General features: G+C 40.8%; 1 protein-coding gene across 2 annotated transcripts in view; it reads right to left on the minus strand.

The window, feature by feature from the left end:
* Positions 1 to 15891, minus strand: part of LOC133606819 (solute carrier family 2, facilitated glucose transporter member 4-like) — a 59761-nt gene that overhangs the window by 4447 nt on the left and 39423 nt on the right. The window contains exons 9-10 of one of the 2 annotated variants that reach the window (XM_061961170.1): positions 3980 to 4081; positions 3707 to 3910 (exon numbers count right to left, since the gene is read on the minus strand). In XM_061961170.1, coding sequence (XP_061817154.1) covers positions 3707 to 3910; positions 3980 to 4081 — 306 coding nt within the window. Of the gene's footprint in view, positions 1 to 3706; positions 4082 to 15891 lie in introns of both variants that reach the window. The other variant, XM_061961169.2, reaches the window with a different exon arrangement.

Consider the following 15891-nt stretch of genomic DNA (forward strand, 5'->3'; position numbering starts at 1 on the left):
TTCCAGTATGACTGACCTAATAATATGGTCAGAGTGCAGAAACGTTACCACTGTGGTGTCAATCTCCGAAAATAGCCAAAGGTATTCGGAGCGGAATATTCAAAATGGCCGACTGATTTTGTGGCATTTTGTGGTATTTAAACAGTGTTTTTACATACTTTGTGGATTGTAAAAACAATTGGATATGGTTTAATGGATACAATGGAACACAGATAAGCATACAGAGTTTTACTTGTTTTTCCACTTTACTGCTACTTTAGTAGTATTGATAATCTAGATTAATAAATCTCTCGCAGGCTCATGAAGTGAATGAATTAACTCATATTATGTTCTACATATGGTGAATGTTCATATTCATCTTGGAGGAAGCAAACCACCAAGTTTAATTAAACAGTGGTATTTCAGTTTGAGCACATAAATAGTTAGTTTGATATTTGCAGGTGCATTGGATCACTTCTCGTAGGAAAAGAGGCTCTAATTGGGACTTCGGAATGCAAAAGTGATAACCATATCCTTTAACAGAGACTACCTGTCTAGCTCAACACCAACATTTGAGTTATGACTTAAAGCAGTTGTTTTCCACTCACGACACACAAACATCTTCTTTTACGGTCAGGATGTGCTCTCCTGACTTAGCACACACCCAGACAGAGAAAGAAGGGATATATAACTGATGGTTTCATTGGTTTGGCTTCTCCAGTCAGGAGTTCTTCATTTTTTTTACCCAGGTTTCTCCGAGTACTGCAGTCCTGTATAATGACTCTCGCTTGGAATAAAGCAACTTTTGATTCAGTAAAGCGCATCCAACGTCTCTTTTGATCCAGCCACACTGCTGTGACATCCTTTTGTACGGACGAGGATTACAAGACCGGAAATACACTTCACTTATCATCATACTGAATCTTGATATCGCTAAATATTGTCCCCCTGAACGACAGGGAAATCTGGCTAAACAGAACTGTAGATGGCAGCAGAGGTGGGTAGTAACGCGTTACATTTACTCTGTTACATCTACTTGAGTAACTTTTGGGATAAATTGTACTTCTAAGAGTAGTTTTAATGCAACATACTTTTACTTTTACTTGAGTATATTTATAGAGAAGAAACACTACTTTTACTTAAAATCAGCTCGCTACTCGCTACTGATTTTTATCGATCTGTTAATGCACGCATTGTTTGTTTTGGTTTGTCAGACAGACCTTCAAAGTAGGATCTACGCATGCCTGCGTTTCACCAATCAGATGCAGTCACTGGTGACGTTTGACTCCGTTTCACCAATCAGATGCAGTCACTGGTGACGTTGGACCAATCAAACAGAGCCAGGCGGTCACATGACCGTCAGACGTGGACCCCGACTTAAACAAGTTGAAAAACGTATTCGGGTGTTACCATTTAGTGGTCAATTGTACGGAATATGTACTGTACTGTACAATCTACTAATAAAAGTTTCAATCAATCAATCAAAAGTGTGAAGGAAAAAATACACTTTTTTATTTCAACCGTACTTCCCGTCAAATGCCTAAAGACTGACCGCACAGTTCCTGTCTTCACAATAAAAGTGCTGCTCCATCGCGCCTGCGCTAACAAAATAAGAGTCTCTGAAAGCCAGCGCAAACAAGCTAGCAAGCTACGGAGTTTGCCGCCAATGTATTTCTTGTAAAGTGTATAAAAACGAATATGGAAGCTGGACAAATAAGATGCCAAAAACCAACCACTTTCATGTGGTATTAGACAGAAAGGAAGCACTTTTTTTCTCCTTCATTTGAAAACGTGGACGTTATCAGCACTACTGTCTGATTCCAATCAATGCAAGTCATCAGAATCAGGTAATACACCAACTTATATTCTTGTGTTCATGAAAGAAAGAAATCTATATGTTAAACATGCATGTATATTCATTAAAACACCTTTAACATGTGAACAAAAACGGCAAAATAAATAAATATAAATTATATACTGTATATATAAATGTATGTGTATATATATATATATATATATATATATATATATATATATATATATATATATATATATATATATATATATATATATATATATATATGATATGTGTGTGTATATATATGTATGTGTGGGAAAAAAATCACAAGACTAGGAGATCTCCTGATGATTAAGGGAACCCCTCATGAAACAGGCCTGTAGAGATGAAGTAGTCTTGGGATTTAATTTCCCACACATGCATAATGCGCTCTACCACGGTATCGAGCACTATTTTTTGGATAATCTAATTAAGACATATATATATATATATATATATATATATATATATATATGATATGTGTGGTAGATCACCTCGACTTGATTAAGTAATTGATTAACGTTGAAAAACTTATTGGGGTGTTACCATTTAGTGGTCAATTCTACGGAATATGTACTGTACTGGCAATCTACTAATACAAGTTTCAATCAATCAATCAATGAATGCCTACTGAGCCTATGGTGCTGTTAAGTTACTGTGGCTCAATTTGTCTTTATTTTTTTAATTTTAATATATTATTATTTAATATATATTATGTTTAGTTGCTTAAGAGATATTCCTGGCTCTGAATTTGCTCATTGCTATTTTTCTGTTTTTGTGCATTATTTGTTGCCGTCATCATTAAACGAACAGGTTACTCATCAGTTACTCAGTACTTGAGTAGTTTTTTCACAACATACTTTTTACTTTTACTCAAGTAAATATTTGGGTGACTACTCCTTACTTTTACTTGAGTAATAAATCTCTAAAGTAACAGTACTCTTACTTGAGTACAATTTCTGGCTACTCTACCCACCTCTGGATGGCAGTGAAATATTTGTACCAGAAAATCCACTGCAAAAATTTAATTTATCCTTTTTCTCATTAGCATCACTGTCACAACAACCCAGTACTCATCATTGTTAATCAAATACGTTACTTACTGATACACGAATAAGTCCAATGTTGCCATTCACAAATGAATGCTTAATGGTGGACCCCTCCAAATGTAAAGACATGTGACTACAATCTTTTCTACCTGAAATCCTTGTGGGTGTAGAAGTAAATGCGGTCGAGCAGTAACTTGAACAGTCTGCTTTGGTAATGATAAATGGTTTAAACCTTTAGAAAGTAATTTTTCTTAACAGTGTATAAATCAATTCCATCCCATTTCAATATTTGTTTTTCATGATAGCTAATATACTTGCCTACAAACCATTAAAAATACGCCCAAGTCGGCATTGATGCAGGTGAATAAACAGAAGCCTGATGAGACTCTTGCCGTCCACATGAAACCCAGAAGTGTCTCTAGGTCATGCGATTGCAACCGAGCAATTGCTCGCCGATCAAGCCTGGTAACTGTCTGGATCCTAGATTCAAATACCCTAATTCAATCTTAATATTAAAATTGGTCCAACTTCTAATACGGTGAGAGTGAAATATGACATCAAAACAGGGCCAAAAAGTTTTGCGCTGAGATTGTTTGCCATTTGTTACTTATGTACAGGCATGGAATACATGGCCGGCAACTCCCCTTCTTTATAGTTGGTCCCTTGAAACGGCAACTATCTTCAAATAGTAAGGAGCGACGGCGCATATGTAGATAACAGAGAGACAGCGCATTCGTGTCAATGTGTCCTCGTACGCGGACACATTGTCCGCGTACGAGGAAACAGAAGCAGTGTTCCCATTGGTTCTCGCATAAAGGCACTGAGCTAACTCGATACTTACAGCAATATACTGGAAGCACATGCCAACAAGGAAGTTAGCAGTCCAGTTGGAGCACCCTGCCACTGCCATGGCGGCTGGTCTGGGACCCTGGGAAAACAATTCGGCCACAAAAAACCATGGGATTGGACCCGGCCCCACCTCAAAGAAAGCCACAAATCCAAAAATGGCCAGCATGCTAACGTAGCTCATGGATGGAACACTATCCTGTAAGGTTGAGAACAGGACGTCAGTGAAATTGCTGCAACCATATAGACTAAATTCTGTAATACTGACCAATAAGCTGAGTGCTATAGTCATGATGATGGCACAGATGCACATGCCGCCGAGTCCGAGCATGTGTAGCGTCCTCCGACCCATCCTCTCAATCAGGAAGAGCTGTCAAGGACACGTGTTAGAACACATCGACATGTCTAATTTTTGGACCATACCACTTAATGGAAGGTATCAGGAGATGCGTGAAAATTCATCTCCTGAAGCCGCTTTCACCTCGCGACATGAAAGTCTGTCAGCATGTCCACCATGAGTAAACGCATAAAAAACTCTGGAACCAATGCCGAACAGGAAGTCAACCATTTTGGTTTGATGCCCTAAAGTTGGATGAGTCAACCATTAAAGCATAAAAATCAAGGGAAATTACCATGAAATTTGTTCTGTTTTTCCTATATTGTGAGACGCATGAAAACTCCATCCAGAGATCAGTAATCACCCAGTATACCTTATATCCAAGAATTTGATGTTGGGCACTTTCTGTTTGAACAGGTTGAACTCGATTGTCACTTTTTTGCTATGATATCAGGTGCCTGTTTGCCACTTGCTCAAAGTAAAATTTTTCAAACCAAAAAACATAACAAGAACACTGCACTTTGCTAGCGATTTGGAAAAGTTTAGCTAATAACGTCCGCTATCATTGAAAGTATAGCCGCTCCTAACAACAACACAGAAGACGCATTTGAATCTAGCACGGTCATAATATAGGCCACCTACAATAGAACGTTACGCTACAAAAGCAATGTTTGCAAAAGCATATGATTTCACTCAACGAGTATGGAGCAAACAGCCTCCAGGTCGCTCCACCGCTCAGAAGTATTGACTCTCGTCTTACTATTCCCATTGTCTTATCCCTTTTTGGAGGCTAATTTCTCTTGAACTGTTGGGGGGCAGTTGTCAGCCAGGACCCATGAAAATAGTTTGTGGCTTCTAAAACTGCCTTTGAGTATGTGTGCACAATCTCCATGGATGTGTGTGTGCACAAGACACCCGAGTGTGACAGCTATGAATGGCAGCCATTTTCATCAGACCTATATATATATATATATATATATATATATATATATATATATATATATATATATATATATATATATATATATATATATATATATATATATATATATATATATATATATATATATTAGAGATGCGCGGTTTGCGGACACAACCGCGGAGTCCGCGGATTATCTGCGGATCGGGCGGATGAAATTAAAAAAAATAAGATTTTATCCGCTCGCGGGTCGGGTCGGGTGGATTAATTAGATATATATATATATTTTTTTGCGGGTGGCAGTTAAACCAATTCGGAAATATATATACATAGTTAAATGTTGTTACCCACATACGAAAAACGAGCAGGCACCTGCTGCATATGCCACAACAGAAGAAAAAAAAAGAAAAGAGATGGACACTTTTACGGAGCGGAGAAGGGACGCCTCGCCGGGGTCCGGGACCAAGGCCCCTTCCCCCGAGAGGGCCCCACCGGGAGCCGTAGCTGAGGCGATCCGCGAGAAGGGCCCGACGCACGTCCAGGGTCACTACCGCGCCCACCGCACCGACACCCCGCCTCGTCCGCCTTCGCCGCGGCCGGCGTCACGCGCAGCAGGTAAGCAGCTTACCTGCCCGCCACCCCCGTGGCCGGGGGCGCGTAACAGGGGTCACTCCGCGCGCAGTGCGCTCACGAAAGGGGTGGGGCTCACCCTGGTTGATATAGAGAGCAGGACGGTGGCCATGGAAGTCGGAACACGCTAAGGAGTGTGTAACAACCCACCTGCCGAATCAACTAGCCCTGAAAATGGATGGCGCTGGAGCGTCGGGCCCATATACCCGGCCGTCGCCGGCAGCGAGACGCGCTTGGAGGTGCGTTCAGCGCGGCTCCCATATGATTGCGCACTGGTGTGCGTCTGGGTCGTGACAGCGTGGCACGCGAAAGTCTGTGCTGCGTTGGATCAGTCTCCTTTCTTTAACAGGCAAAAGCTTTATAACCTCAGTGAGGTTATAAAGCTTGCGCACCAAACACGAAGCAAGGCCATGGTGCAGGAGAACAAAGGACTTCTTTCATTTAAGGTTTGTGATAAACCATCAAACTCATTCGTTAAAAGGACTCTATAGTAATATAAAGCGAATTTTTCTGGACATTATCATGCAAGAAAAGTTTATTTTTGGGACCGCGATCACCGCGTAATGATTTTTAAAGGTTGCATGACAAACATGTAACTGTCCCATGTGATCAGCCAGTGCGATTGGAAATCCATGCTCAATTATTGCCTCCGTAAATAAAACTTCGGCATTTATCACATCCAAAGAATCTGTTTGGGCGACGAAAAACGTTGAAAGTTTTCCACTTGTATCGCTAGCAACGGCATTAGACTTGTGTTTTTTTGTCCCAACGTGGTCTTTTACATCGCTAATTCCTCCGTGTCCGATCGAAAAATCTTGTCTGCACAAGGTGCAATTCGCGTAGTTTTCACCCTTTTTTTTTTTTTTAATTAATGAAAAACCCAGAATAGGTTGATGAAAACCGTACGAATTACGGGAAAACCGGAGTAGTTGGCAGGCTCACTAATGCCTTGCATCATCTATATTAGATCGGGCGGATGGCGGGCGGGTGCAGTTCTGATCAAACGTTACATCGGGTGGATGGCGGATGGTTGACGACTTTCTGACGCGGTTGCGGATGAAATAAATTGCCTATCCGCGCATCTCTAATATATATATATATATATATATATATATATATATATATATATATATATATATATATATATATATATATATCAGTGACGTACGGTGAGGTTCATGACTGGTGAGGCACTGACTTCATCACAGTCAGATTTACAAACCTATGAACCCTAAAGAGTATCTTATTCACCATTTGATTGGCAACAGTTAACGGGTTATGTTTAAAAGCTCATACCAGCATTCTTCCCTGCTTGGCACTCAGCATCAAGGGTTGGAATTGGGGGTTAAATCACCAAAAATGATTCCCGGGCGCGGCGCCGCTGCTGCCCACTGCTCCCCTCACCTCCCATGGGGTGATCGAGGGGATGGGTCAAATGTAGAGGACAAATTTCACCACACCTAGTGTCTGTGACAATCATTGGTACTTTAACTTAACTTTAACTTTACACATACAAACTGTAGCACACAAAAAAGCACATTTAATAAAAAATTTTAAAAAAACGTTATTATGGTCTTACCTTTACTTATAAATGAAGTCCATGCGCAGCTCCTTTTGAACAAAAGCATCGATAACTTGTTTATAGAAGTCTTCCTTATCTTTCTTCAGTTTTAAAAGTCTCTCTGTCTCGATGGAGATCTTCCTTTAGGTATTACCTCCTGCTTCGATTGAAAGTCCAGTTTAGAAAATTGTTTAATTTTAGATATGTAATCCTCCATGTTAATAGTCCAGGCAAGAGGAAAAAATAAACCATCGCTGCTAACTGTTGCTGCTTGTTGTCACTTCTTCTGCAGCCGTGTAGTCGCAAGAATGATCTCTGGAATCACTAGCGCCCTCTACCACCAGGAGGTGGGTTTACTGCGAGCCTCAGCCAGTGCGTCTTTGCAGCCGTTTTATGATTGCTCAGCACAAGAAATACTTTACACACATACAGTTGTTGACAAAATACACTGTACATTATATACCTCAGCTAACTAAACTATGGAAATGTATAATATAATTCATATAGCAATACGGTCTCACTGCACAGCAGGCCAGCAGTTAGCCGAGTCATTGCGCAATCCATGGTGAGTCTCTTCTCAGTATTTGAATGGCAAATGTGAAAATTCAGCGATTTTGAATAAAAATAATCTAAAACTGGCGAAGTTAAATGGAAAATAACTTTATAGTATAATCACTGGATACATATAACAATTTAATTATTTTTTTTTCTTTTTACATTTTTTTTCTTTCCATGATGGCACGTGAGGCCCCGTCTCAACTGCCTCCCCTGACTGCACGTCACTGATATATATATATATATATATATATATATATATATATATATATATATATATGTGTGTGTGTGTGTGTATGTATGTATATATGTATGTTTATATTTATGTATATATATATGCATATATGTATTTATATATGTATATATGTATGTATTTATGTATATATATGTAAATGTATACTGTATGTATGTATACATATATACAGTATGTATTCTATAAATGTATATATATGTGTATATATAAGTATATATATGTATATGTGTATGTGTATGTATATATATATATGTATATGTATATATATATATATGCATGTATATATGTATATATATATATAATATATACATACATATATACATGCATATATATATATACACACATATATATATACATATATACTATACATGTATATATATGTGTATATATACAGTATATGTATATATGTGTATATATGTATTAGAGCTGTACAAATTTACTTTACAAAAGAGAAGTGTGGGATACTTCTCTTGTTGCCTTATATGTGTTTTGACGTTATTAAATGGATTTATATTATTATTTGGTGCAGCCTAAGGCCATGTCCACACCAACAGAGAGAGTTTCAAAAACACATATTTGGGGTTAAAACAATCTCCATCCACACAAGTGTAGTTTCAAAAGTGTCTATGTCTACACACAAACATACACCTGCTGTCATGCACATTTTGTCCAATCAGAACATACTTGCCAACTCCCGAAATTCAGCGCCTCTCCTGAAAACCTCCCGGGACAAATTTTCTCCCGAAAATCTCCCGAAATTCAGGCGGAGCTGGAGGCCACGCCCCCTCCAGCTCCATGCGGACCTGAGTCCGCTTTCTCACAATATAAAGAACGTCTACAGTAAAGCAGTCCGTCTGCCGTAAACAGCAATGTTGTGACACTCTTAAACAGGACAATACTGCCATCTAGTGCATTTGATGAAAGCACTTTTGTGCGTGCCACACAGCAATGCATAATCAGAGAGGGTGTTCAGCATGGTTAGAAAGATAGTGACAGAGAATAGAATAAGGATGGACAATTCAACCATTAACTCAACAATGAGTAGATGAGTTTTATGTGTGTGTATATGTGTAAATAATGAACACTGAAATTCAAGTATTTCTTTTATTTATATATATATATATATATATATATATGAAATACTTGAATTGGTGAATTCTAGCTGTAAATATACTCCTCCCCTCTTAACCACGCCCCCAACCACGCCCCCGCCCCAACCACGCCCCCCGCACCCACCCCCCGAAATTGGAGGTCTCAAGGTTGGCAAGTATGAATCAGAAGCTTGAAAAAAGCAGCAATATCTGACTTGGTGGCATTACACCTCCTATTATGTTTATTTTGATAGACTTTAGACGTACAATGACATGTACATTATCTTTAAAACCAGCCTGCACGTACACACAGATTTCTGGGAACATTATTAAAGAGCAAATGCACGTCTGTGGTGCTGAAACCCATGGTGATGTATCACATGTGCACCTACTCAGTGGCCTAGTGGTTAGAGTGTCCGCCCTGAGATCGGTAGGTTGTCAGTTCAAACCCCGAGTCATACCAAAGACTATAAAAATGGGACCCATTACCTCCCTGCTTGGCACTCAGCATCAAGGGTTGGAATTTGGGGTTAAATCACCAAAAATGATTCCTGGGCGTGGCACCACTGCTGCCCACTGCTCCCCTCACCTCCCAGGGGGTGAACAAGAGGATGGGTCAAATGCAGAGGATACATTTCAACACCCCTAGTGTGTGTGTGTGACAATCATTGGTACTTTAACTTTAACTTTTAACTTAACTCTACATTATTTCTAAAATCAGCAAGCACTAACGAAACCCTTTTGCATGTTGAAGTGCCTATATAAAGTGCACGGACGTGCGTGTTTTGCTGCAAAACTCTCGTGGAATTATAAAGCAGTTAATCATGGATATAGTGATACAGTACATGTGCAATGAAGTGTATATTGTCTTTTGATTGATTGATTGAAACTTTTATTAGTAGATTGCACAGTGGAGTACATATTCCGTACAATTAACCACTAAATGGTAACACCCGAATACGTTTTTTCAACTTGTTTAAGTCGGGGTCCAACATCAGTACACACTACAACGCTATGTTTTAGTTACTTGGTCGCTTTTTACGCACCAGCACGGTCGTGCCCGGCTCCATATACAAAAATGGAGGCAAGACACGTAAGTTAACTTCATGATTTGTCGTTAAACAAGGACTAAAAACATAAAATAATGTTGCACCTTTCTTATGACACACAGCAAAAAGTCTTTGTAATATATTGGGTTGGAGGCAGTAAACAGACAAGGTGATGAAGTACGTCTCTTTACTGTAGACTTCAGAACAGACTCACACACTTGACGTCAGGGTGCACAACACCACGTAAATCGTTGGCCAACCAAAAAGTAACCCCAGGAGATGGCAACAGACAAACATAGATCACTCTATTACATTCCTCCCCTTTTAGAAATGTAGAAGTTACTCAAAAGAAATAAACAACCCAACCAAAAAATGCAGCAGCTCAATTAAAAAACTGTACTTAGGCCATGTTCTTTTTTTTTTAGTACTGAACTCTTAACCCTCATTTGTAAACAATAACATACGTATTATACAAACAGTATTTATACACCTTTAACAGAGATTTTTATACTGTCTTCAGAGATTCAGTTTTTTTGGTGGTGCTCAAACCCTTTCTGGGTACTTACGGATCACTGGTGGGGTTTTTGTTGTGTGTGATCTGGGTTCTGATGATGGCAACTCAGCAGCCCTTGAATCTGGTTCAGTGATGAGACTAGTTTGTATCTGACTCACTGATGGTCCTGGTGATGGAACTGAAACAGCACTGTCCAGTTGTACTGATGGCACATTTTCTGCAACTGGTGGAGACAAGATAACTGGCTCTCCATGTTCTCTCGCCATGGCAACATGTGATCCACATGCACGGTGCGCTGTCTCTGTCCCTTTTGGATCAGGTAAGTGACAGTTCCCAGTCTTTTCAGTATTTTTGCCTGAATCCATTTTTCCACTCCGCCCCTGAAATTTCTGATGCAAACCACCTCTCCCTCCAGGAAAAAGCGAACAAGGGGAGCCCTTTTGTCATGATGATGCTTCTGCGCTGCTTGTTTTCCTTCTATCTGTCTGGCAAGCTCCGGCTTGAGCAAACTGAAACGAGTTCTCAACTGGCGTTTCAGGAATAAATCAGCTGGAGTACGTCCCGTCGCTGTGTGGGGTGTGCTGCGGTACATGAGAAGGAAATTTGCAAGTCTGTGACTGAGTGGCAAGGAAGACTTGATGTCTGCTTCCAGCACATTCTTCCTTAAAGCCCGTTTCAGGATTTGTACTGATCTCTCTGCTGCTCCATTTGATGCTGGGTGGTAAGCCGGTACAGCAGTGTGTTTTACTCCATTACTCTCCAGGAACTGAGTAAACTCTTTTGCAACCAGCTGTGGGCCATTGTCTGAAACTAGCTCTTCTGGCAGTCCATACGATGCAAACAGAACGCGCAGCACTTTAATGGTGTTGTGACAAGTGGTGGAGGACATGGGGGAAACCTCTAACCACTTTGAATGGCTATCTATGACAACCAAAAAATACTGTTTATCTTTCTCTGCAAAATCGATGTGGATTCTTTGCCACACTCTTCCTGGCCACCGCCAAGGATGTAATGGTGCCACAGCCAACATTTTCTGTACTGCTTGGCAGACTGAGCACTTCACCAGTTCTTGAATTTCACCATCACAGCCTGGTCACCAAAGGTAACTGCGGGCAAGAGCCTTCATACGGTTCATGATGGAGATCCTCCAGTAATCTTTGTCGATAACCTGGGGGTATGATGACTCGCTGTCCCCAGAGAACGCAGCCTTGATCTGCTGATAACTCCTGTCTGCGTACAAAGTAAGGCCTCAATGCTACATCTTGCACATAACTTGGCCAGCCATTTAATGCGTAGTTCCACACCTTACTGAGTACAGGATCTTTAAGAGTAGCACTCTCAATGTATTTTGCACACACAGGGAGTTCCTCCAAGTGTAAAAAGTAGAAGATACTTCCCTCTTCTGCTGTGTTGTACATCCCTACTCGGGGTAGGCGTGACAAAGCATCCGCATTAGCATGATCAGCTGACTTCTTATACTCAATCTCATAATTGTACGCCATGAGAATAAGTGCCCAGCGTTGCATTCTTAATGCTGCCAACGTTGGAACTGCTGATTTTGGCCCCAGGATGGCCAACAGTGGCTTATGATCAGTGATAAGTGTGAATTTCCTTCCGTAAAGATATTTATGAAATTTCTTTACTCCAAAAATGATAGCAAGTGCCTCCTTTTCAATTTGGGCATACTTCCTTTCTGGTTCATTGATTGTCCTTGAGGCAAATGCAACAGGTCGTTCTTCTCCATTTTCTGTTACATGTGAAATTACAGCCCCAACTCCATAAGGCAAAGCATCACATGCGATTCGCAGTGGCAGGCGGGTGTTGTAGTGTACCAACACCTTGTTCTGCAGCAGAAGTTGCTTTGCATCTTCAAATGCTTTTGCACATTCAACAGTCCAAACCCACTTTGAGTCCTTTTTAAGTGTTTAAGTTTTTTACTGTGCAGAGGCGGGACCACAGTAGAGAGGTTTTCTTTACAGCAGGAATCTGCTGTAAAGAAAGCCCAAGAAAGACTTCAGTTCTGTTACATTTGTGGGCTCAGGTGCATTTGGTATGGCAGTCACCTTTTCTTCTGTAGGATGTAACCCAGTCTTATCAATGCGATGTCCCAGATATTTGACACTGCTCTGGAAAACCTGACATTTTGATTGTTTCACCCTGATGCCATGTTTCTCCAAACGCATGAGAACATTATCCAGTCTTGTCACATGGTCCATCCCTTGCAGAATCTGGTCCATAACAGACTGAAATATTGCAGGAGCACTCGAAACTCCATAACTGAGGCGATGATACTTGTACAGACCCTTGTGTGTGTTTATGGTCAGATATTCTTCTGACTCTTCATCCAACTGTAGTTGTTGGTAGGCGTGTGAAAGATCCAGTTTACTGAAAGATGTTCCTCCTGCTAATGTAGCGAACAGATCTTCAGTATACGGTAGTGGATATGTCTGCTCTTCAATGCATTGATTAACACTGACCTTGTAGTCACCACAAATCCTGATAGTTTTGTCAACCTTGGGTACGGTGACTATTGAAGCTGCCCACTCACTTTTGTCAATCTTTGAAATCACTTTTTCACTCTCCAACCTCTCCAGCTCTCTCTCTACAGCTTCCTTTAGTCGTAAGGAACTGGGCGAGCCTTGCAGAAAATTGGTGTGGCATCAGGCTTGGTGCGGATTTTAGCTTTGAACCCTGTGATACAGCCTTGGCCCTCTGAGAACACTGCTTTATGTCTCTCTATCACCTCCTGTGTTACCATGTGTCCTTGTCTGCACCTTGTGTACTGTGAAAATCTGTTTCCAGTTCAGCCGTAGCTTTTTTAGCCAGTTGCGGCCAATCAGGGCAGGTCTGCTTCCCTGTACAATGACCAGTGCAAGTGTCACTTGCTGGTCCTCGTACTGTACTGGCAACATGATGTACCCTCGAACAGCAATCCTTTGGCCTGAGTATGATTTCAGCTTTAACCTGCAAACTGGTTTCAAGGGAAATTGAGTGAGGTTTGCTGGTAAAAGCTGTCAGAAACCACTGACACTGCTGAACCTGTGTCCAGTAACATTTTGGTGCTCTTGTTTCCCAGTCCAAGATCCACTGTGTAAGCTTTTTCCCAGTTTGAGGTAGAGTCAACTGCGTACAATCCAAAAAGTTCTGCCTCATCACCACTTCTGGATGCACTCCCTTCAGTTTCAACATACTGAGTTGAAGATTGGCCATTAGTCTTCCTGCATGCACGGGCAATGTGTCCAATTTTGGAGCAAACATGACACTTTTAATTTTTAAATCTGTAGTCATGTGCTGAGTGCTTTCCACCACATCTGTAGCATGTTTGCTGCCCCCATGTGTCTCTTTTGCCTCCTTTCTGTTCCTTTGCTTTGTTATTATTTTTCCATCTGAACTGTCCTTTCCTCCCCTTCTCAGAAAAATTATTAACACTTGACAGGGCATTTACCTGGTGAGGTCCGCTGTGTCCAGAGAACTCCATTGTATTTCTGGAAGCAAGCTCCATTGAGACTGCAATTTCACAGGCACGGGGAAAAGTCAGGTCCCTTTCAGACAACAGCCTGTGTTGCACTGCATCAGAACGTAATCCACTCACAAAACGATCTCTCATGTCATCGTCCAAATATTGTCCAAAATTGCAGGTGGCTGACAACTGCCTCAAAGTCACAATGTAGTCAGAAACAGCTTCTCCTTCTTTCTGATTATGTTTCTGAAAGCGAAAGCGCTCCGCTATCACAACAGGAGCGGGCTTGTAATGTCCACATAGCGCCCTCGTCAGCACATCATATCCTAAAGCACTTGGCAATGCCGCAGACGTGAGGTTTTTCAGCAGCTTATAAGTGTCTGCTCCAATAACAGAAAGGAAAACACACACCTTCTTGTCATTTCCAATCTCATTAGCCAGCATTCACTGATCCAAACGCTCCAGATATGAATCAAAATCCTCCTTTGAATCATTGTATTCATCGATGCGACCCACTGTCAGAGCCATGTTAGCATCCGGTACTACTGCTTATCCGACACGTGCCCGGTTCCTCCACAAAGTAGGCTACTCGTCAGCCTTACCTATGACCAGTGCACGGCCCTCCAATAAAGTCCCTTCACGCCGTGGGCTTCTTTTAAATCCTCATCGCCATTTGTAATATATTGGGTTGGAGGCAATAAACAGGCGAGGTGATAAAGTACGTCTCTTTACTGTAGACTTCAGAACAGACTCACACACTTGACGTCAGGATGCACAACACCACGTAAATGGTTGGCCAACCAAAAAGTAACCCCAGTACGCTATAGCCAACATTCACCAGGAGATGGCAACAGACAAACAAAAATCATTCTATTACAGTCTTGCTTGTCAAAGTTGTTCCATCTGCTGGAGGTTTGACAGCTTACCATGAATTGATTAACGTGAACCCCGACTTAAACAAGTTGAAAAACGTATTCAGGTGTTACCATTTAGTGGTCAATTGTACGGAATATGTACTGTACTATGCAAGCTACAAGTACAAGTTTCAATCAATCAAAAAAAATATCGTATCCAAAACAGCTGACTGTCATTAGCGCCGGCGGGAGTGTCGCAAAGCCCATTTTAATGTGTCTTTTTTTATGAATGTTGAGTGAAAATAGCTGCATGTTTACGTTCAAACATACATTAAGTCCTCTTATACTGTGTTTAAAGGCAGCAAGGTAGTGTTGTTTGAGCTTGGAAATGGCAGCGTACAACCGTGACGTCATCACAAGTCTCATCACAAGAGTTTGGGATTGATTGATTGATTGATTTAAACTTTTATTAGTAGATTGCACAGTTCAGTACATATTCCGTACAATTGACCACTAAATGGTAACACCCGAATACGTTTTTCAACTTGTTTAAGTCGGGGTCCATGTAAATCAATTCATGGATCTCTACACTTTGGCCAGCGTTTGTAAAAGTCTGGGTTTTTAAGGACAAAAGTATGTGTCTGCGTTTGGACAAGAGACCTAAACGCAGAGATAAGTATGTTTTTGTTAAGTATCTGTGTTCGTGTGGACATGGCCTTGACGAGGCAAAATGCCGTAAAAAAAACTTAAGGACACCTCGACAGAGCGAAAATTCCTCGAATATATTTTGTAATCGTTTCAGCTCTAATATGTATGTATATAAGTATATACTGTTTGTATATGTACATACAGTATATGTAAATATGTATATATATATATACATATATATCACCATATATCACCCGGCAGGTGAGGCCCCGCCTCACCTGCCATCATGGAAAGAAAAAAAATGTAAAA

The sequence above is a fragment of the Nerophis lumbriciformis genome, linkage group LG05 (genome assembly GCF_033978685.3).
Source record: "Nerophis lumbriciformis linkage group LG05, RoL_Nlum_v2.1, whole genome shotgun sequence".
Classification (NCBI taxonomy): domain Eukaryota; kingdom Metazoa; phylum Chordata; class Actinopteri; order Syngnathiformes; family Syngnathidae; genus Nerophis; species Nerophis lumbriciformis.